The sequence below is a fragment of the Chroicocephalus ridibundus genome, chromosome 1 (genome assembly GCF_963924245.1).
Source record: "Chroicocephalus ridibundus chromosome 1, bChrRid1.1, whole genome shotgun sequence".
Lineage (NCBI taxonomy): Eukaryota > Metazoa > Chordata > Aves > Charadriiformes > Laridae > Chroicocephalus > Chroicocephalus ridibundus.
The window spans coordinates 139727485-139751779 of record NC_086284.1 but is presented as its reverse complement, the minus strand read 5'-3'; the positions used below and the strand labels follow the sequence as shown (position 1 = coordinate 139751779).

Below are 24295 nucleotides of genomic sequence, written 5' to 3'. Positions count from 1 at the left end.
CCAGGGAAGACTCATAGCCAGCCCTAGCTATGAAGAATTCTGCCGTCACCACCACTAACAGTTTTCAGAGCGCACTTGTAATTGCAATGAAAACTCCCATTCACACCTCTTGGAAATATTGGTTTAGGCTGTTCAGCTGTGGCTGAGTGAAACAAGTGTGAACTAATGCACATTCCCCGCCAGTTCTCAGCCTGCTGCAGATGGCAATAAACTGTTGCACTAGGAAAGGAAAATTCCCGAATCTCTATGCAAATCTGCAGATTCGCGATATAAATCTGTGCCGGACTATACTGCTTAGTCTTCAGCAGTCTGCAGCCACTGCCAGACATAAAATAGTGTTTTATAAGACACTGGAGAAAGAAAAAGGAGAGGAGCAGCAGCGTTCAACTCCTGCCAGACACTCTTTGAAACAAACGACAGTGACAATGCTTAGCTTCACCAGGTACAAGAGGGCACCCAGACCACTGTAAATATCAAAATTATTCAGGCCTTGCCCAAAAGACAGTGCAAAGGCTCAGTGCTAACCACAGAAAGTACCAAAGAAAATGCACCTCCAGCTTCCTAAACCACCGGTCTTTCCTCACAAGGACAGGGCGAGAGCCTGACACGCGTTTTAACCACTCATATCACATATCCCACATATTCAGGTGGTTAAAGCTCATTTGGGAACCACGGTTCCTAGGGCCTGCAGCCATTTATTGTACCAGAATAAACAGTCTTCACTTGAGTCCTCTGCTACCACAGCTGACGACTGATTTCAGAGATGTATTTTATCTATTTCTCAGGCTGACAGTCCCAGGTAAAGCAGAAGCTGAGACTATCAAGCCAAGATCATTTGCTCTACACAACTACTCCTGCTAACGCTGAAGCGTGATATTCACATGCTAAGATTTGAGGAATGCAAGAGAAAAGACCCAGTTATGAAACATCCTGTCAGATTAAACTGCAATACATCCCGACAGGATGCAGACGTAAATGCAAGGCATACACACATAAACCGTCCACAGTTACTGTTAACTGAAAAAGACGGTTAACCTCTTTTGAAATAACTGAGCCACCTCAGCAATAAACTGTTGAGTCTGTCCCAGAGATGATGACCAAGTATCACAAGAAAGCGGTACCCACCAAATATTTATCAACTACTTTGTAAAAAATTTTGAACAATACAATCCTCAGGTATTCAAACCCATCTACAGTTCAAACAGGACGCTAAACCAATTGATATGTGACAGAGATCTGTTCACCCTGCTGGCATTTATAGTTACAGTTTTGCTGCCATTCATTGTTATAGTTTTATATTGATTTTTTTTTTTTAAAAAAAAGTAATTCAAGGCTAGCAAACACCAAACCAATGCTGGACTTCCCATGACACTTCTTGCACTATCTGGAGTCCCTAAAATTTGGTGTAGCTGCTGGGGTTCCTCCTCCTGTTTTGCTTACGTCTTATTCTTCCTGGGCCCCCTTCCCACATATTCCAGGATACCAGCCATACCTTCTGACTCTTTCATGATCTGGAATTTCTACCTACCTATGGGGCTCCGGTGCCTGTATCAGCTCTTTCCTGACTGTGAGCTCCTCAAGACTGGAATTCATTAAGAAGAATAAAGTCAGGAGATTTGCAAAAAACAAGAGACAAGAAGGTTTTATTGATTGTAATTTCCCTGCTTCTTTCCTCAGCAGGAAAATAATCATGGCAACAACAACAAAAAAAAAATACAAACCAAAGAACTAAAAAATGCTTCTGTTGCAAATATTACTTTTCTCATCTCTCTTTTTCTCTTCTTATTTTGCAGTTTTTAAAATGGTAATGTTTCCTCTTCCTTTGTGTTTTTTTTTTTCCTCAGAGTGCAGCATCAGTCATTAGTTTCTTCTTTAATATCTAAAGGAAAACCAAACAGATTCATGAGAAAATGTGATCTCACAAGACACAGAACAACTTGAATTTTTTCAAATGTTTTATATTTCAAAATCAGACACACATACACACAAACAATATTTAAGGCATATGACACCCTCAATGAATCTAGAATAAGGTAATTTGTTTCCAGAACGTAAAACTGAAAATGGAAATCCAAACACAAAGCTCTCCCTTCCCCTTCCTCTCTTCTTGCTCAAGAACTTGCTTCCTTGAAGAGAGGGGTATATGCCTTGGTAAATCTTAGAAATGATCAGCCCTGTGTAGCCATTCAGCTCACAACAGATGATGTCTGACAGAGGACAGAACTTTGCCATCTCTTTTACTGACCTATAAGTCTCCATTTCTAAAAACAGATGAATCTAAGAACTAGATATAGGATAACTGGACCTATCTTGGACAGCAACCCAGGAAAAAAAAAAAAAAAAAGTTCCATTCCCATTCATGCCACAGTTTTGATTCTGCATTCAGAGGAGCTACTGCTGTCTTGGAACTCTTGCCTTACCCCCCGCTTCTCCAAAAAAAATCAACTGTCCTTTCAGTTACCAACAATAGTCTCTCCTTTCTTGCTGCCACTTTCTACTTCCTCTCTCTCAGCAAGCGATGACAACTCTGGCTCTGTTTGGTGGTGGTGGTGTAAACTCTGGTCTGGTGGTGTCCCTCCCTTTTGCTTTCCAGTATGTGGCATGGATCCCAGCGTTGTTCCATTGGGCACTTGAAGGAAATATGGAGAAGAGGGCAGGCAAGGTGGCTGAGTGTAGGAAATCTGCTCCGTGAAGTACTGTCCTCCTGCTGTGCTGGAAAACGGCATTCGTGAGTGCAACTGATTCGAGAATGGAGCTCCCTGCGTGTAGAAATCATGCCAAGAGACAGCTTGATAGGCAGTAGCGCCTGCTGAGGAAAAAGCAAGAAAGAAAAGACAAAATTATGAAAATAAGGAAAGGAGGATTAAAAACATGTATATGTAAAAATGTGTATGTTGTGCTTAAGACAGCACGCTCAGTGCAAATACAGTATTGCAGTTATGCCTTAATGGTTACTGCAATAGAGCAGACGTCACACAGATATGAAGGTTAACTTTGTTGTTTACATTGCAGTGTATTAATCCAGAGCATCATTATTAGGAGGAAAAACTTCAGAAGTTCATAGCATTCTTATAATCTTAAAAAACGTGAAGGTAGTTCAGCACAGATGCTGAGTGGATGTAATGATATTAAAGATACACACCTCCCAATTTTTTTACTCCACTCCTATTTTCCAAGTTAACTCCGCAAAGCATAAACTGGATGCTTAATCTTCACTTTCCTTTATTAAAGGATGCAATCCAGGAAGCAGGAATGTTTTTTAATTAGTATCTGTAATTCAACTAAACTGCTCACTTGCTGAAGTAAGAATTACAGGTGTGTCTACACTGACAGATTGGTTCTCTCCCCACTGCACTTTCTGGAAGCCCAGGCCCTGGTTGTCCACACTGCATAACAGCCATAGGATCCCTTCCTTGAACACAAATATGGAATAAAAGACATCAACTCTGCCTCTGTTTCTTAACAGTCCTCCAACTTTATTAGTCCTAACAAGGCTTGCACATTCACACATCCCTTTTATGCTTGCACTCCATGCCCCAAGGCATGCAACACACACTTCTGGCTATATCATGCTATAAAAACATTAATTTGGTGCGCTGGGACACAGCCCTCTCATTACCTCTGGCACTTCAAACTGAAAAACCACAGAAAATAACAATTATGCCTTACAACCAGAGAGGAGAACCAGGCCAAGTGTGCTGATAGCATGGGTGCTGCCAACCTATTCTGGAGAATATTAACCATGAACAGTACGAACATGAACCAGCTTGCACCCATCAACCTGTGAGTCAGGCTTCTCTCCCTGACAAGGTCCACAAAAATGGTACAAAAACAGGAGCAGCATCTGTGGTCTGAGAACTCTATTCTCTTATGTGATAACAGCAGAGATGTATTTTTTTTAGGCTATGAGCTTAATTTAACGAACCTGACAGTCCAAAGAAATAAACTGCAATAATTTATCTTTTGGTTGTACTTGGGCTTGAACAACTTCAAAATATAAATCCCTGACACAAGACAAGGAGACTGACAATGCCATTTTTACTTAGTTACTTTTTAGAAAATTATGCTCAAGTGCTTTAATCTAAGTGGTATTGCAAATTCATGTCAGAAGAAGAAGAAGAAGAAGCTACATCCATGCTCTGTTGGCCTCTGACTCTATTCTTCTGCACTACCCTAGGATATATAATATTCTTTCAAAGTGGTGTCTGCAAAAGCCCAGCCGAGTTAGAAGCTTGTTTTTCTTGCTGTCTTCAACTATTCCATTTGCAGTGGTGCCTTTCTCACTTTGCACCCTTGACCCCCACCCACATATACCAAAGGCGTGTTAATTTGCACAACAGTACACTCCCCAAAGAGAAAAGTTTTCTGTCCATTACAGACAAAACCATTGCACTACCTGACATAATCACATGGTAACACTCTCTCTGACATGCACCCTATGTAGTAACTTTTGATTTAAATTAACGGCTCACATATTTGTGCATACATATGCACATTCCTTCTTTCTGTCACAGTTATCAGGATGAGCAGTAGTTTTACTGAATGTTTCAGGGTATTGTTCAGTTACTCCAGAGAGGCGGGATGCCAAAAGATTTCAGAAATTTACCCAAGTTTCCACTTGGCTGCTGTAACGAGAGCTGTCCCCCCATGTGGTTTTGTACGTAGTCTTGCGTGGCTCCTGCTGTCCCAAAGGTTGCAACTCCACTGTTACCAGGTAAGGCGAGGAAAGCCGTATGGGACTCAGTGGGTGCTGTAGGAGCGAGGCTGACACTGGAGAGCACATTGCTGACCAGGTGACCTGGCAGATGGTGGAACTGGGAGAGCTGGTGCTGCTGGGGATATTGGGACAGCTGGTAAATTCCACCCTGGTTGCTGTACTGACAGTATGCGGTCTCTAGGTTGCCTGCCAACTCCAGCTGCTCAGGGTAATTGCAGGAGACTGGTGAACTCAAACTGCAGAGAGCAAGGAGAGAAGCAATTCAGAGATTAAAGTATAGTCAACAGCTACAGCAACCTGTACAATAAACAACTGTTACATCTTCCCCTTGACAGCTTCTCCAACCCTGATCTGACTCCAGCCCTTCCTCCCAAATGCCAGGCACAGGACAAGGCCAACAGAAACCACTTGAGCCAAGTGCTTTCACAGCAGATTTCTTTAACAATGCGCACTAGTGGGGATTACCTTTCCTTCATTTCTTCCCACTCTCCAAATCACACCCCAAAGCACACCCCACCCTCTCTCAAGGATTCCTTTTCACTCTGCTTCTGAACCCCAATTTCACATGACAGGCATGCAACTCTGAAGGCACTCGGATTAAAGGTATCGCTTTTCTGATAGCGGATGCCCTGTCCTACTATTCACATTACACCCTTTTCCATACTCCATTTAAAGGACATTCTCACTCCCACATCTAACTTCTCATTTATGCTCCCACCTATTTCCTTGTCCCATGTCCCACCTTCAGCCTCCCAGGGTTCACATTTTTCATCTCCCTCAAGGACAATCACATCTATTCCTACCCTTGATTCTGGATGCTGTAAGTGAAGGCCGCCCTGGAGCCATTTTCCTGAGTGGACAAGCTGCATTCACTGTTGGGAGAGTCCAGCATCAAGGGAACAATATGATTCTGGGGGTTGAAGGACAGACTGAGAGGTAGGCTGGCCCTGCGGATGGGTGGAGGGCTGGGAAGACTAGGGAAGCGCTCCGTTCCGCTGGAACTAAGGTTGAGCTGTGGGAACGCCTTTGTCTGAACTGCTTCACAAGAGGCCACCATTCCTGCTGCTGAAGGGACTGTGAATAAAAAGAAGAGACTGTCATAGCATGCTCTCAGATTGAAAATTAAAAGGAGCAAGCAAAGGAAGTGACAGGAGTGGCAGAACAAAAAAGCAAGATGTCAGTGAAAGACTGGAGGTTAACTGATGGGAATAAAAGTAAACAAGTACCAGCATTGCTGCTGGGAAGCAAAAGGGAGTAGTAGCAAGCTCTCTGGAACAGAGGATGATGTTTATTGGTTAAATAAAATTACCTTCATGATTTCAGTCTCTGCATACTGGATTTATTCAGCTCTCAAGAAGGCAGCCAAATGAAGCAAAAGTACTTCCTGGAAAAAAGCCAGGAACAATCCCCCAGCCATCTTCTGTCTCTACTGTCCTCTGGGAAGAGTGTGCTGCACAGATTACCCTTTTGAAAAATATAACTGTGGTTTGAAAGAAACAAAAATGTGCCTTTAGAGATCTGCTGTCTAGGCCATTTTTCAACCAAATTTTCACTCCTGGTTTGGCCTCTGATGAGCCATGCCAAAAAACAAAATGCAGAGATGTCAGCTGAAGGGTCTTGTGAAAAAGAAGCTGGGAGATGGAAAAGGAAACCAACACCATTTGGTTGCTAGAATCTTGTTTGGTGACCTGTCTCCTCAGTCACTGCTGGAAAAGGAGAGAGGAACAGTTTCCTAAAGAACAGCCTCTGTGGAAAGAGGACAATATAGGAATGAAAAGGTCAGAATCATGTATCCTGGTGATCCAGAGTAGCAAGTATACACATTCAAGAACCTTGCACATAGTGCAACAGAACAAGATTGTCTTTTCTTATGCCAAATAGCAAATGTTTTCTCTCTTGAGAGGTGTAACCATCAGGTGTGCATGACACAATTTGAAATGATTTTTCAAGTCTAGTTAGGCTGAACCAGCACAAGGATGAGGCAGATATGAGACCCTATTACTGACTGCTCAGGTAAAGTTGGTATACTCCCACACATTGCAAAGCATTCAGGGAAAGCTAGTAGCATGGATATTTTACAGCTGTGCTTTGCTCTTGCAGGCATACAGAGTAACATCAAATGTACTCCACCAGGTGTGACTCAAGGGCCTTAAACATAAAATCTCAAAATAAAGCAGCCAGCAAGCATGAGCTACCTTTAGAGACTTCTGGTATGCATGCCCAGAGAGTTGATAAGGAGATTCCATTTCAACACCTTGCAGCACCATGTCTCAGATTTCCCAGTGTGCTGTGCAAATGTGCCTATCTTATTGCATCTGCCCACATTCAGTTTTTTTTCCACCTCTGCAACTTAGGAAAGAGGGATTCCTGACGTTTCAATGAAAACTTGAATAGCCCCGAATTGGAGCTCATTTACAGAACTAGAGCAAAATCTAGGATGGCATCTCTAAAGCATTCACATGCCCAGGCAATTTTCAGCAGTTTAATTTTTCTATTTGAACATACTACTTCTACATGTCAGGCAGCATCTATGGTGTATCTGTCACATTCCTGTTTTTTGACACAGCACAGATCTAGTCCCACACAACAACGCACTAGTCAAGACAGCATTTAGTTTCATTGCAAGTCAAAATGGCTTAGCCAGAAATGAAGCTGAAGATCTCTTCTGATTTTTTTAAAGCCTTAATTTGGACTGGTTCTCCTAACCATTCTGTCCCAGAATGTAGCAGTTCACACAATTATCATAAGGTAGCACAACTTACCTGAAAAACAGTCTATACCCTGATAAAGCTTTAGTTCAATAATGACAGTAGTACTAGATATTCTGCAGATGTCTTTAGTCTTGCTCAGGATGAATACATGCAGTTTTAACAACATGGTCCAGGAAATCACTTCTAAACCCACCTACTAAGAATTAAGTTCTGTTCTTTGAAATATATGCAACACTTAATGCAGATAATCTTTGCGGATCACGGCAATAGGACCCTCAGGCAATGAGACAGTGCAGACAGCACACTCAGCCTCCAAAGAGCTGGTTCAGCCTTTTCTAAAGTTTCCTCTCAGTCTTTTCTAAGAAAGCCACTGGATTTGTATCTTCTGAATAAAACCACAAATGCAGTAAGAATAAACAATTCCCAAAGAAGTAATTTCTGCTAACAGATATTACTGCTATTATCTGCTATTACAGAAGATTCCAGCATCTTCTTCAATGATGAATTCAGATCACTGGCTTGAGATGATACTTATATTTTGCAATTCTGTTGCTTTTCCTGACACTGATGTAGAGAGATATCCTCAGAAGGCTTGCCAGTAAACATGGGAATGTAGCAGTAGGATTTTTTGTTTATCACTTCCACTATTCCTGTTTTTTCAGTCCATGAGACAACCTTGGGAATTTCTGGAGAATAATTTAATAATTTGCAGCTTCAGATCTCTGAACCAGCCCTGGCGCTACACTTGTCTTGACTCAAAAATGGCTATTGTAATTCTTCAGCTACACAGCTGTCTTCCCCCTACTATAGCTGCTTCTTCAACCTCCTAATAGAGTTGAGAGACCCATTCTTTAATGCAAATAGCTTCCAATGAATGGGACAGAGTCTTAAAATAACAAAAATGGATCTGTATATTTCTGTTGCGATGACTGTGATTTCAATCTTTCACCAGTCTTGAAGGAGACTGACGCCTATTCTAGAGAGGTATCTATGAACTTACAGTAGGGCATGGTTTCAACTGTGGTTTCAGCTGTGGAAACGTGGTTTTCAAATGTTCTAGGAAGCTGCTTTCACCGTTGTCAACAGACCAGATCATGTGTTCAAGATTCATTGTCTGAGTGACATCTATGTGCATAGAAGCCCTTCCTCTTGACACCAGCCATACAAGACTTCCTTAGTCAAGCACTTATTACGTTGAAGCTAAAAGGCCTTGGCATGAGATGCCTGCAATGATTCACGCAGTTAACTATGTGGCTGCTTGCAGACTGTTTAGGATGCCATAGACCATGATTCTAACCGTTTAACAAGCCCAGTGTTGGGCACAATGCAGCTGATGTCATTTACAGGCTGAGCAACCAGTCTAATCTCAGATGGTCTACTTGCTAGGGCTGCTTTCTCAAGCATCAAATCAAGAGTTCAGCGAAAGGCTCTATTACTACGAGTCTCTACGTCATAGACTATCCAATCAAGTTTCTTTAAATGAAACATGCCTGTGTAATTGCAGCATTTACTGGAACATTAAAGGCCATCACAAAGTTTTTCATAGATACGTCCTCTTCTTGAAATTATGAGAAAACACATTTCTCTTGTAAATAACATCTTGAAAGTAGAGAAAATATTAATTAAACTTAGGAGCAATGGCATTCTTTATTTAATGGACTGAAAATCAGTAAACCACCGTCAGTCTCTAACTGCATTGCTTTGAGAAGTCTGTCAGTCAGATCTTCTTCTGTATTTTCAGGTGGCCAGAACCTACCACTTGTTTAAAAGGCATGACTCTTGCTTGCTGTGTCAGCTACACATCACCAGCTTCAAAATAAATTGTTCAAAAGCCAGTCCTATAAGTGAAATCATTAGAGCTTGTCATTTATTTACCATTCTTTGACAGATCACATCCAACTTCATCCAATTGCTCCCAACACTTCCATTTCAATCCCATCTCTGCCACTGAATAATCATCTTGCTATTTGCATAAGAGCTACCAGTACAGGCTGGGCTCCTGACATGTGTCCTTAGCAAGACAGCCACATAAAACAAAATCATTACCTGCAAGACCACCCATGGGGCAGAAAAATCTTCTCCCACAAACCAGAGGCATAGAAAGCAACTTTTCTTTCTAAAGGGTCAACTCTAAAGAAAACTTAAGCCAATGTTTTAAGTCAATGAATCACAGATATATATCTGTAAGAAATCTCAGAAAAACAAGAAAAACTTCAAATAACTACAAATGTCAAAAAAAGCCCTCCATTATTTTAAAGCAAGCTGTCTAGCAAAGGTATTAAAAAAACAATTCTAATATCAAAGCAAGCTCAAGATTGAATTTTTAAAGCACAAAAGGCTCTTATAGCAAGTAGTGTGGCTAATATCAAAATCAGAAGCCATAACTGCCAGCAAGGTAGAATATATCTCAAATACGACTTGCTGGCATTTTTAATCAGCTTGTTCGGAGAACTGTACAAAACAGTGTGACATAAAAAAAAAGAACCCACAAGCCAACACTCAGTCAGAACTACTGGCTAGAGCAAGGAAAAACAATGGAAAAGGCAGCACTGAACACTCTCCAAAGGTGTCAGGTAACAGGATCCTGCCATTCTCACGCACTTAAGTCATTTGCTTGTCCTGCTGAAAGTGGTTAAACACACTCCTACGAAGGAAAGCACCTGAATAGCTACTCCAGTAGGCCACAATCTCTGGGTACAACTGCACCACTACGCACAGGTCACAAATTATTTTGCTGAAACTTGTCATGAGCGGTTTTCACAAGGGCCACTTCTACTAAGCAATTGTTTTTGCCTTGTAAATTGATGACCTTTTTTGTAGGAATGTAATTTTTAAGACTTCCACCTTCCGTCAAATTTGATTAAACAAATTTGGAGGGCAGGGTAGGTTTCATAAACAAAGTGAGTGTGTGGCTCATTACACACACCATGTTCCTCCCTTCCCTCAGGAAACCAGGTTAAAGCAATCACCAAAGCTCACTGTTTGCGTGCATTAGCACAGCATGCCTCTTTTCTGAAAAGTGATTTAGAAAAGGTACTTTTTTTTCCAAACAGATCTGTATCTGGAAAGTATTTACCAGCTTTCAATGACACGAATAGATTTCGTTCCTTCTTGCCCAGCGTGATTTAAAGAGAACACGGGGAAGCTTGTTCCCACACATAGATGTAGCAAAATAAAGTACATTCTCATCTTCACCATCCGTAACACTGAGGATACAGGTGTTTCAGACAAGTAAAGAAGCATGTGTTTCATAAAAGCTAGATGCATACATGGTAAAGGCAATAGGTGGCAGTCAGCAGCAAGTTCAAAGGATTCAAGGAGTAAAAACCCAGCTATATTTATTGTTAATTTTCTCACGTACCTAGTCCACTCTCAGGGCCATTCACTTGCCCTCTTTCTTCCTTACACGTTGTACAAAGAATTCAGATGGGACATTTCTTTCCTATCAGAAAGATTGCTTGTGTTTTCCACATGGAGAACTGCATCGCAGTGTGCAAATTCCCCAGAAAGAAATTGCTCAATACAGAAAGATGACAAGATCACCTCCCTGAATGAAACTTTTTATCTCTAACAGACACAGTCTCTCTTGACTAAATAGCATGTCTGCGGATGTACTTTAGGAACCAGGAAAGTTCTGAATACAAGTGTAGAAATATGAGGCTATTTGGTTTATTTCCTTTAAATTAATTATTTTGCAAAATCTTGGTCTTCATCTAATTAAACACAAGGCTCAACAGACTGCAGAACTTCATCATTCTGGAAAGTGGTGAATTATTCAAACACTTGGACCATATTTACTGTGCTGCAAGAAGTGGAAAAACTGGAACTAACTGAATTACAGACATATTGGTTAAGCAGCTTATAGGCTTGACTGAAGTAGTCCTTGCCTTGAGACTATGAGAGGCAAATTTAAATGACAGAAGTGCTAAATTACGGCATCAAGAAAGTACCTCAATTAAATACTTTTAGCATACATATCTATTTATTAGTATTCTAAGCCTATTGACACAATCTTATAGTTGCTTTCTACAGCGCCAAAATACTTTTAAGGTATCAGTACTATTAAAAATACATTAAAGTCTGAGTCATTATTAGAAAATTACTTGCACAGAACTGCTGTTGATACTGATAACCCTGCATATTTAGAATACAATGAGGGGGCAGAAACGATGGCATGAAATTCAAAAGAATGAATGACACTGGGAAGCAGGAAAATACAAACAGTAACACATGTGAGCACACCTACTGCTTGGGATATCCGTCCCTAAGGAAGTGGTGAAGTAGGATAGGATAGGATAGGATAGGATAGGATAGGATAGGATAGGATAGGATAGGATAGGATAGGATAGGATAGGATAGGATAGGATAGGTTGGAAGGGACCTTTCAGATCACGGAGTTCAAACATTAACGTAACACTGCCAAAACCACCACTAAACCATGTCCCTCAGCACCACGTCTACCTGTCTTTTAAATACCTTCTGGGATGGTGACCCAACCACTTCCCTAAGCAGCCTGTTCCAATGCTTGATAACCCTTTTTCGGTGAAAAAACTGTTCCTAATATCCAATCTAAACCTCCCCTGGCACAACTTGAGGCCATTTCCTCTTGTCCTATCACCTGTTACTTGGGAGTCCTCATCACTTTGGAAATATTTTCAAGTTGTGCCAACTTGGAAATGTAAACAGATGTAGGAAATGCTTTAGGGAACATTCTTGACTCTAGGGAATGGTCTGATACTCCACACATGAATACACAATTGAACAAATCCTCTCTTTTTGGTTGCCATCTATCTTTAAAGTCTAAATGCAGTTCAGGTAGAAAACTGGTCAAACAGCACACCCCACTGACTTTCAACAACACTGCACCAGCAAATAAATTCAGCTGTACGCTTAATAACTCAACCAGTCTCACTCCCTCAAGGTCTTGCACAAAATGGAAAATTGCACTGGCTGGAGAAGTCAAGGAACTTCCTTTGGAGATTTAAAGATATGGGAGTACCTGAGGGAGGCTCTACAACCCAACAGTTTATACAATGCACCTTCCTCACACAGCTCACTTGACTACAGGTTGTAGCCAGAACGTTACAGCCTAAACCAGAATACGGGATGTGCATATCTGCCATGAAGAGCATAATAACCAGAATAACACTTTCATCCTCATTCAGAGAAGCAGTACCAGTGTCAAACAGCTATTATGAAAGAATGCCCCAAGCACATATCCTTATGAAGTCATATTCAGATTTCCTTGCTGGCTTGTGCTAGGGCATGAATAAGGACTGCAAACTTGGCTCTAGTGTTAGCACGGAGGTAGCACTGTGCTGGTACATAACTGGTAGATACTTGATTAGCAGAGAGCTGTTAAACCTGGTGTCACTTTCTGCACTGCTGGCGTAGGGCTCTCACATGACCTTCCCCAAAGGGTTTGGGAACCTACCAGCACCACCAGCTAATGCTGCAGCTATGCAAAATACTTGTGCTGATAGAGCGCTCACCTGAGGAGGCAGCAGGTGGTGCAGGATGTCCACTGAGCAGGCTGGAGTAGTTCCCAGCTGTAGTGTCTACATCCAGCATGGCAGGCTGGTCATGAGAAATGTCAGGCAATGGAGGCATGGGCAGAAGAGGTGTCCTGGAGGTATGCATAAAGGGTATGAGCATGGACCAGAGGACAAGACAAGACATTACGACAAAGTATACACTTTTCTAACTATCCTACAATGGGTAAATCCTAGATCACTAGCAGGTGGAAAGGGAAAGCACTGGATGACTTATGAGTGCAAGGAGAAACAGTGCAAGGGATGCGGTATCAACAGTATTGGGGGCAGCAGCCCCAGGTCACTAGTGTGGAAAGGACAGGCAGCAGGGGACAGTGCAATGAAATCAGTAAGGTGGTCTCCAATCTTTCACTTAATTTTTCTCTTTTCATTCTGTTTTCTTCACAGGAAGACTCTCGCTCCAGATTGCCATAAATGCCTCCCTGTGGAGACTAATTTCTTCCTTCACTTACTCCCTTCCCCTTGAAAGACCATCTATCCCCTCACAAACTCCCTTCCCCCACCCTCCAATATATGTCTCCTGCTTACCTATGAAAGTTGCTAGCTTGTATTTCTTCAAAGAAGCCCATGACTTTGTAAGACTGATCTAAGCAAGTAGTATTTCCATTGTCAAGTGAAAATCCAGGGAAATGGAAAGCAATGGTGGGAGAAGGACTGGGACAAAAGAATTCCCAACTGCACACAAAGTGCCTGGACAATGCATTCACAGAAACTAAAAATGAATAGGTGATTCCACAGACCTTTCTGTCTCATCCCTTGCTCTCTACATGACTTCAGCCAGAGCAACTTCAACAGTTTTATTTCAAAACAGTGCTACAGGTTAATCAAAAGCACTTTTAAAAGGATCCACTACAACTTGACAGAAATCCAACAGGCTGCTGAGGTCCAACTCAACAGGCAGCTCTCCATAGCTTAAATGTAAAGGGGAAATAGCAAAGGAATATATTGAATTTATTAGGTATCTATTATGGAGAAATGAGAAAACAGATTAAGTTCCTCACCCATAACCATCTGACTCAAAGGGGGCTGACAGCGCTGATGATGTTGGATGTTTTTTGTTGCTTTTCACACTCAACTTCTCGGATTTCCGCCACTTTGCCCTGCGATTCTGAAACCAGACCTGATAAATGGAAAGAAAGGATGCATTCGGAGAGGAAACCATCTACACATGGAGACACAGGCAACGACTCAGTAATGACTGCCTCCACAAATCACCAGGTGAGGTCAGAAACCTTTCTTCCAGAGAATCTGCAAGATTCATTGCAAACAGACAGAAGAATAATAGCAGAAAGATACCCCCAAACACCAGTTTCCTTAGTTGCCCGTGACCTTCAAGATAAAAGAGATTAACTGCAATCTCCTTAGCCTCTTTTACCTACCCATTGTGTATCTCATCTTAGGAAATGGGAAGAGATGGAATACGCAACCACAGACTCCACTGCCATTTTGGGTGAGGTAGTTGATTGTGCAGTGTCCACCCCTGTGAGCTCTCTTCCATCTCTTGTCATCAGTGGCAGGTGCAGCCTCTATCCCCTTACTCATGAGCTACTCTTTCCTTCCTACTCAAGCTCCTCCTCCTTCCCTTAGTCCCTCTCCGTTAATTTTCTGCAGAGAACCCAGTCAGCACTGTTAACTGCACAAGCGTTACCATGATACGCTGTGGCGTTACACCAACCACAGCTGCGATCTCCCTCCTCTTCTCATTGTCGGGGTAGTGGTCTTCCTGGAACATCTTCTCCAACTCTTCTAGCTGCTCTAGAAATGATGCATTGTTCAAAGAGAGAGAGATGGGGAGTATGTGATAAGAAAACAAAACAAAAAAAAACCCAAAAGAAACAGGACAGGGGAAAACCAAAACAGAATACTTTTTACTATAGAAATACATGAACAGCATAAAAGTTTTGGGTTGTTTTTTTTTTTAAGTAAACCACAAAAATAAATAAAAATCTTCTTCTACAGTAAAACAAAGAGCATTGCTAGTGATGCTTCAAACAAAAGGCACTCGGCAACTTTTATTTGAAGAAGACTTCACACATCTAATAGCATAGAATGCCCTGCAATACCAGTGAGGGCAGTTCAGCACCTCCATGCTGTGCCTTCAGCATGGTGAAAGAAACATCAACGCCATTGGCACTACAAGTGTCACTGTCTGCCAGTGGGTTCCCCGGTATCTACCTGCACTATAGAAGGTGCGTGACTTCTTCCTGACTGGTGGTAGAATTTCTGGATTCTCAAGTATCTCTTTTTTTCCCTTGGTTCCATCATGGCTCCTTCTGGATTCCGGAACTGAAGGCACTTTGTAGGATTGCTGAGCCGCAGCATTGGCTGAAGCACATTTGGATGATCGGTGAGTAGCAGGGCCATACACATCCTGCCTGCAGAGGTCTCCAGGGATTCCACTAGAGGCTTTCTCAGGGCACGTTCCACTTCTGATGTTACTTTTTTTCTTCTTTGCCTCCTTTTCAATCCCATCAGGGTAATAGCTCTCACACTGTTCATGTGACTCTGACTGACCTGTGGGCTCCTGTGCAAATTCAACCACAGAAAGTGAGGTCACAGCCTTCACGTCACTGAGGAAACTTGACAGCCGCCCACACACTGAGGCAAGGTCGAGCTGGCTGTCAGGAGCCACTGAGTCTTGGGAAGCTGACCCAGTTGCCTGCAGGGTGCAATATCTTCCATCTTCCTCCACCTTATTTACAGGGCTGATCCTATCTTCTGTTCCCAAGGTATCCTCAACTTCTTCATTTATAGCTGTGCTTTGGAATGCAGATAGTACACTGCTCCCCGTACCATGCCCACTGACAGCATCGGCACCTACCACAAAGTGCTCAGTATTCAGCAATGTCTTCTCCTTATTGTCCTTGGGCTCTACAAGGAAAAAATGAAAAACAACAACCCCCCACAGCACAGGCACATTGTTTAAGCCAGATGTGCCTGGATGGCATGAGGAAAAGGGTATGCCTGGAATGGAAGTTTCAGTTATGGGAGAAGGAAAACACTATACAACGAAACCCAACAGTGAAAAGAACTAGAGAGTTCAAAATAAAGACTGTCACCAGGAGAGTGCTGCTAGGAAAGCAGCAGCAAAGAATGAGATATGGTCAACACGGAGATATTCAAACATCTGAGCTGAGAAAAGCCTCATTTTGAGAATGAAGATGCCTGCAAAAACAACCAACTGTAAACTACAGGAAGAATTAATTCTAGACACAGAGAATAAAGGGAAGGTTGTGTTTTACAAATACAGTAGTGGGGAAACAGCACTGGGGATAACAAAGGTCTTTAGAATAAGGAACAGAACAAAAATCAACAACTTATCAAGACACTAAGTGTCAGCTTATTAAAATGAGCAAACGAAAAATACAAGCAAAATTCTCATCTCCTGTGTCAGCAGTGATTATCTGGCAAATGACATCACTATTTGATTTATAGAGGTTTCTGCTTCTATCACACTCAAGCTGATGAAGCAAAAACCCAATTAATTGTACAAACTTCTAATAACTGCCTTAAATTAGTTTTCTGCAGCTTCAGCCACAACACTTATGAATGACAGACTTTACAAGATAAGTAATGAAATAGCTGGCTGAGGACAAAAATAGAAGTCTGACCAAGTTTAACAAAAAGCACAAACTGCATTACAATAAGAGAAATTTAATAGTAGAAGACAGGTGAGAAAGAACACAGCAAGAGAAATAATTAAAATAGGCAACAGAAGCATTATACTTTCCCAGCTGGCATATACCTTTCCAAAAGAAGAAAAAAGAAAATCTGCTGATTGTCTCAGAACGTGAGTCTGTGTGATTGCTGCTACTTAAAAAAAAAAAAAAAAAAAAAAAAGTTACTGTTTCTCAAGAACAGAAATTAGAATAATAAAACCAAACCCACATATCTGCCTCTGTCTGGAAAGAGGAAAAGGAAAGTTTGAGCAGAACGTTGGCAGCATTTTAGTTGTATGTGCCTACAGAGAAACATGGTTGTTTAATTTTGGGGGGAAAGGATCTAAAATAATTTAATTTCGCTCTGTCTTACTTTTGATATATATTAGTGCAATGCCAAAATAAAGGACTTTTCTGCCTCACTGTTTCCTGCTTAAACAATTGCTAATCAAGAAGGAGCCCCATAACACCAGTCAGAGGGAGAATCTTCATAAAGTATGAGGGAACGCCAGGCTGCTTCCAAGACCTTCTAATTTAAGGATTAAGAGAACCAAAATTAGTTGCAGGGGAAAGAGACAGAAGCAGGAAACTATGCAACTATAATAATCTGATCTTGTTAAGCAACAACAGTTTCCACTGCTGTTAAATGAGACAAAATATCCTGATGAGGAGGGTCAAGAACTGAGCAAGGCAGAAGCTGGCTATGTTCTATATAACTCCTTTTTCCACCATCCTCCTCACTGCCTCTGAGCTTATGTTGCTCATTATGTGAAAAAGCGGGTATTTTCACATGTCATCCATTCTGTCACTCACCCTCTGCCTCAAATCAGGAATAGCATTTTCAGCTTAGTGCTTTGATTTGAGAAGGCTTTTTACATATTTTTATGCAACACCAGTATGTACTTACATCACAAAATGCATTTCAAAGTTGTGTATGTACCTGGTATCTGCAGCAGAAAAAGAGACTGACACCTGGGAGTTTTCTATCATCTACAGGAATATTCCTTCAAGAGAAAGTAAATTCCTGTCTCTATTTCTAAAACATATAGCAAAGGCCAGACATACAAGTGGAGACTGCCAAAGAAAAGACCTGAAATGAAAATCAAGTTCGGAGAGAAAGACAGGCCTTCACGGTAACAAATTGGGACATATCAAACCACTCTTTTCTCCCAATATTCATATGACAAGAGGCCAGACTGAACATCACCTTGTCCCACTTTTAGATTATCGTAACCCTAAGTAGAAGGGAATTTAACTGACTGCCAGCATCATACATATGTAGCATAGAATGCCTGAGCTGATGAAGGTGCACGAGCAGGAAGCAGAGTCCTCTTTTCCTTCTCACAACCGCTTCCTTAAACATATATTTGAACCAGGAAACCACTTGCACAGTGACAGCAAGATTTTTAAGGCTGTTTGTAGCATTTCGTACAAAGCAACCTGAACACATGCACAGGGAGAAACATCAGCTTCACCCATGCAAGCTCAGACTAGGAGGAGGAAAACTGAACGGTGGGTGAAGGTGTTAAGTGCCAGCAGCCTCGACACCCAGAGGCAGCGGGAACCCCTTAGTGTGACACGAAGGGAAGACCACCAGCTCACAACCCTCGCACCAGCTTGCCAGGGGCGTTTACAAGCCAGGTGACACGAAGGCCACACAGGCACCGGGGCGAGCAGCAGCCCATCGCCCAAAATACACCCCCCCTCCCCCCCGGGATTCCGGGCAAAATGACGGCTTTCCCTCAGGGACAGGGTAACGCGGGGCCGCCTGCCCAAGGCCGCGACGGGGAGACAGGGGCTAGGGGCTGCCGGCCCTCACCGTCACAGCCCACACGGCGGGCCCACCGCACAGATAACAGCCTGGAGGAGGCAACGGGATCGTTATCCTCCACCGGGGCTGCTCATTAGGCTCATTGCCGGGTGCCTCCCCCCTCCTTCGGTCATTAATGACAACTGGCGCCCCAGCCCCGCTGTCCGGCGCTTACCCAGCCCTTCGGCCGCCCGCTCCTCCTCCGCGCCCCCCCCGTCCATGCCGGCTCGGTGGCGGAGCCTCCGGCCCGGGCCGGTTAATGCCCCGCCCGACGGCGAGCCTCGCTCGAACGGCGGCCGCCGGCCGGCTCATCAAGACCACCTGGGCGGCCAGGAACCCTATGGGGCAGAGCGGGGCCGAGGCTACCCGACCAACTCACCTCAGCCGCCGGGAGCGGGCTCCCCCAGCAGCCGCAGGTAACGGGGCCGCAGCCCCGCCGCCGCGGCGGAGGGGGACCGGCGGCCGTTGTGGCGGTTGCGGGGAGCTCGCGTTGCCGGCCTGCCTTCTGCCCGCCTCAGGCGTCCCCGGCCGGGGGGAGCCATCTTCCGCGGGCCGCCGTGCGGCGAGGCGGCCTCTCCTCCCTCACGGTCTGGGGGGGACAGACAGCCGGGCTCCGAGCGGGGAAGAAACCTGGCCCCCGCACCGGGGGCGCAGAAGCGTTTCTGGCACGTCTGAGGGTCCCTGAGAGACCGTTCAGCTCCCGTGAGGAAAGGGCTTAAATATCGCTAATAGCATGCCTTGGAAACCCCGATGTTACAAAATTGGATGGCATAATATGAATGAGATGCAACTCATTATCTTTCCTTGTGAGCTGGCAGGAGGGCAGATTCTTTTTCTTTTTTTTTTTTTTTTTAATGTGCTCTTGCCACAGTTATTTAGCAGTGCTTCTGGTTCTCCATAAACTAGTGGTTGCAAGAAATAAATGGCACTTCTTGGCTTGTAGGCACTGTAGTTTTGTGTCCTTTCAATCCTTAAAACAATTCTTACAAAAACCCAGGCTCCTAACAGAGCAGTACCAGGCAGCTAGTGATCTCGCACTACTACAAGTGTTGTCATCTGCTCAGGTAACATTTAAAACAGCTTTGTGCCCTTGCAGGTGTCTATGCAAGATGGAGGGAAGGAGCCAACCAAGCCTGGCTTTTCTGACTTCCATCTTCTCACGTGCAGTTGTTCGAGAGACCTGCGCTGCACCTTAGGCCACGATGGTTCCAGAATCCTCTTGCCTCCTCTGTGTACAGCTTTGCCTACACCAAGTGAAGCGCAGCCGGCTGTAAACACAACTCGCGTGTCTATAAACAGCAAAGACAGTGTTTGCTTAAAGAATGAGATTTGCTTAATGGTGTTCTGCTGCACCAAGACAGAACATCCTTCATCCTCATCTTGGTTATTGGCTCAGTAGCTCAGTGCTGGCGTAGCACCATTCTCCTACTGTGCATTTCCCCACACACCCTGTCTTTGTTTCGAGGTTTGCTCTAGCATCGAAGGTCCTGCTTCTGCAGATGCTTTCACCTGAGAGTAGTTTCATTATGTTAAATGAGTGTAACCTGAAACATGTGTGCCAGCATTTTGGAGACAGTATAATTAGTCTAACAGTGCACCTGGTTCAGCCACCAAATGCAAGACATGCTGGCTGGAATGTTATTGTGGCTAAAATGGCATTTAATTTGTTATCAGCATTCAGCTGACAAAACACAGCTCTGATCTTAGAGGGGATGGGACCTCTTCAATATTAGATAAAAGCGCAAAAATAAAAATCACTAACTGCTTTAGAGGTTCCTGTTTCTGAGCAAGGTTGTGTTTATTTACTGAACTCTGGTCCTAATGTCAGCTTTTTCTAGTATTACGAAAGGGAATAAGAACTGTGGAGAATGCTTTAATTTATTTTCCTTTCGGAGGAACCAACATAGGTCTCCAGGGCTGTGAGCTTTTTTTTTTTTTTAGAGCCACATATATATCTTTATATATAACTTTTAGTATGAAAAAAATAACAGCAGTCATAACATTTGATTTTTGTAAACCACAAATTTCTCAGATTCTCAAAAAAACTTTTTAAATGTAGTTCATGTTTGTATTTCATTGCTGTTCTTACCACACACATGAGTGTAGCTGCCCTGTAAATGTTGTCTGTCTTTTTCAGTATAGAAATATAGATTTCTTTTCACCAGATACACTATGTATCAGTCTCCACAGGTTCCTGTGGAAGATTACGGTTTCTTTGTGCTTCAATTTACAGCCAGCTGTTTAAGATACACTGGCATTTCATACGGTGTTCCTATTCTGTGGACCTTCTTTGGGGATCTTCTAGAAAAGTATAGGGATTTGGCTGACAAACTACACTTCCATTTCTGTTTAATACTGATTTTCTGGGAAATTAGGTTATCCACATTAGATAATGTAGGGAGAGATCCTGACTTATAATTAAGACTGTAATAGGACACACCAGATAATCTGCCAACTTTATTCCTGTCTTGTGAATGTGCAGTTTTAAGTGATATTGTATGAGTTTGATTAAGTTTGTATAAACCAAGGAGATGTTAATCAGTTTCAAAAAGCATGAAGCAAATCAGTGCAGATTTGTTTATGGATTTTGGTGGCAGGATGGTGCTGGGGCTAAAAATGTAACTAAATAGTGAGAAGTTGAGGTTTATCTGAAATAGAAGAAATCCAAGTCAACCAGAGTATGAACACTTATTCTTAAAAGCATAAGCTGACCTTTAAATGTTCCTAAACATTAAAAAAACATAAATGACAACAGGAAATAAAGCCTGTACCTGTGAAAGGGAGAAGTTAACCTTTGATCCAACTAGTTAAACAGTATAGAAGTCCTGTCAGTCACAACAGCAGCAGCCTTAAAGTTTCCTATCTCAACAAGAATTTTAACAAGAACATACATAATTTAACATAGAAACCACCTTGGGAGACTCTAATGAACAATATCCCTGCTTGATTTTGAGAGTGGAAGTTGAAAGAGTAAAGAATTCTTGACTTTTAAAATGTTTAACAAGATTACTTCTGATTTAGAATGTGAATGTCTGGGGCCTGCCTCCTCATGATACAAGTAGCAAAGGTGAAGCTGGCATGGACATGGGGATGCCTCAGACTGCCAGTGGAAGATGACCTTACACGGGCACGTACTGCATTGATCCCATGGCAGTGTTGTGTATCTCAGTTGAGGTGCTCAGGTGATCCTGATGACTTACGTATTGCATAAATTCATGACAGCCTGCGACAAGCAAGTATTCTGGATCTCTGAACATTCATGGGTCTTGTTAAGGGTTATAACCCTTATGTCACTTATTTTAGTTTGAGGTAGGGCCTTGCTTTTGTTCTTAGCTAGGGATCAGCTTCAGTTCTTCTAGAGAAAAAAAAGCATCCAGATTGTAGTCGGGACCATAGATTAAAAGATAACCGAACAATACTGGTACAGTGACCTGGACTCCCATCTTCTGTAGGTCATCCCTTTAGCTTACCTTGATATACTGATGCCTAACACCATTACAGAACCTGCAGCAGCTGTCACTTCAGGGCTGGTGATAACACTCTGAAGAATCTTAAGGTATGTCTGGTAAAGCAAGCTTTCTTCACTGCCTCTGCTAAGTATTGCTATTTGTACTTAAGAGAGTTATAGTGGAGAAAACAATGAAAATACTGAATATGTGTTCAGTAAATACTGAATTACTTATATTTAAGATGAAAAGCTAGGTAACAAGGAAAGCAGAAGGTTGTTTATTTTAACTGGAGAAGTGCATGAGTTTATTAGGACTAAAAGCAACTTTTTTTTTTTAATCCAGCTAAAATTATTGATATAAATAGGCTGTAATACGCTATACTAGATACAACATAAATGGGAATTAAAGGCAGAATGTTACAGAGATAGAAAGCTGGAGATATGAAGATAACTAATTCTTCAAATATATCAAATGCAAGAAGGCTACACGTTGCTTTCTTTGGTGTATTGATTCTTATACTTGATCTTGCATTGACTGAACGCAAACACTTTAACACAGAAACATTATTTTACAGTTAAAGGCATGTCCTCAAATAGACAGGTTCTGCACAAAAGCAGGACTGCATGTAAACTGGACTTGAAACCAGAGTGTTCTAAAAAAGAACAAAGTCCCCGGTACGTATTTTGACTTTATCTACAGTGGCTAAATATCTCAGTGTTTTCTATAAGTGTGCAAAATGGTGCATGCAATACCACGTCAGCTATCAGATTAAGAGCAGCAGGAAAGTGCCACTTCATTGCATATGCCTAGTCATGGTTATTTTGTACAGGGCGTGTACCAACACCTAATAAAAATCTATGTTGAAAGTCACTGTTCTTCTTTGAATGGGAGGCAGAGTAAAAAAGGGTAATTTAAGGTGGCTTACTGGGACACTTGTTCAGAAGGGAGGTGACCGTTGCAAAATAGATTCTTCAGCTTGATACCTTTTAAGGTGGGGGAAATCATCACAGTGGCTTCTGAAAACTTCGCTTAACTCAAGTGGATTTTCTAATGCTGTCAAGGACTCGTAGCAATATGCTGAGACTGAGTAAAATTTAGATACAATGAAATATTTGCCTATCTAAAAAACAGTAGACTTGCACGATCAAATAGATAAATTGTTCTAAATGGAAATTACTCTATGGAGATCAATACCATCAAAATACCAGGAGGACATTCAAATGGAACACTCTCCTCAACTATATTGTGCTTTGCACTTAGCACCTTCCTTCTCAGGAACTCAAAGCTCTTAGTATGCTAATACTAATGAATTTAGCCTCACAACATCTGGTGAGGTAGGTGAGTTTACCCCCATTTCACAGATGGGAAAACTGAGGCAGAATTCCTAAGTGACTTGCCCCACATCCTGCAACTTGTCAGTGGCAAAACCAGGAATATATTTTCAGAAGTCCAGATCCCAGACCTCTGTCTGATTAAAGTCCCTCTCTACTACCACAAAGCAAGCAATACATGCAACTTTTGTTCCTCCTACTGCTGCCGTAGTCCTGGTGACACAGAGGAAGTGAATGATTTTTCCTGATTGAATTCCCGCTTTCTTTGGCAAAAAGCACCTGGTTCTGTCAAAGTGCTGTATTATGCTCTTTGCAGAGGTGTTTCTTCTGAGGCACAATAGAAAAAAAGATGGTTTCCCCATGGCAGGGAGACTGTACAGGTCCAAACAAAAGAGAGTCTTATTTCTTGCAGAAGACCTGCTGCTTGGCATTCTTCACACGTTGTTCCTCCTTCAGGTTTTTCTGACGCGCGTGTTTGCTGGAGATGAGTTCCACGTGTTCGGCAGGGAACCAGCCTCTCTCCCGGTCTGAAAGTTTTACTCCTTCCATCCATCCTGTGGTGTAGGGAAAAGCACAACATGAGGCAAAACACTTAAACATTTTTTTCATTTTTCCCAAAAAGCCCCTTCCAACAAGGCCATAAGATCAAAGAAAAAGATCCCCTTTCAGCTTCCAAATAAAGCGTCTCAATGGAGATGAAGAGCCTATTCATCAAGAGGTGCCTTCTGAAGCTTGATTGCATTGTTAAAGCTTTACGCTACTTTACATTACTAGAGTAACTTCCTACCCGTAATTTAAGATAGTTCATTCTGCTTACCATCATTGCTGTTCTGCATAACCATGATGATATCTGCTTTCTCCAAAGCCAGCTCATCATTTTCCCGAGCCTTGTAAGTCTTTATGCATTGAACCTGTGGTGCATCTAAAGGGGAGGAAAGATCATAATGGTATACCAGCAAGCAACAGTAAACCTGTGTGCAACAGCCCCAGAGGAGGTTGGGGATAAGGGACTGGCCCAAACACTAAAGAGCAGAGAAACGGAAGGGAGACTACAGCTCTTCTACCT

At 42.5% G+C, this 24295-nt stretch overlaps 2 protein-coding genes across 2 annotated transcripts in view; both read right to left on the bottom strand.

The window, feature by feature from the left end:
- Window positions 1–1743: 1743 nt before the first annotated feature.
- NOBOX (NOBOX oogenesis homeobox) lies at window positions 1744–16870 on the bottom strand. Its single transcript, XM_063322547.1, has 10 exons — window positions 16865–16870; window positions 15156–15981; window positions 14629–14735; window positions 13982–14100; window positions 12921–13054; window positions 6027–6463; window positions 5521–5791; window positions 4607–4953; window positions 2462–2809; window positions 1744–1879 (listed from the first exon to the last, which is right to left on the bottom strand). Exons 1-6 carry the CDS (start codon window positions 16868–16870, stop codon window positions 6450–6452), a joined length of 1206 nt encoding a protein of 401 aa, XP_063178617.1. The 3' UTR covers window positions 1744–1879; window positions 2462–2809; window positions 4607–4953; window positions 5521–5791; window positions 6027–6449.
- Window positions 16871–22157: 5287 nt separating this feature from the next.
- Window positions 22158–24295, bottom strand: part of ARHGEF5 (Rho guanine nucleotide exchange factor 5) — a 37827-nt gene continuing 35689 nt past the window's right edge. Inside the window, exons 14-15 of the mRNA XM_063355747.1 lie at window positions 24047–24151; window positions 22158–23783 (exon numbers count right to left, since the gene is read on the bottom strand). Of these exons, the coding sequence (XP_063211817.1) occupies window positions 23629–23783; window positions 24047–24151 (260 nt within the window). The 3' untranslated portion in view covers window positions 22158–23628. The remainder of the gene's footprint in view (window positions 23784–24046; window positions 24152–24295) is intronic.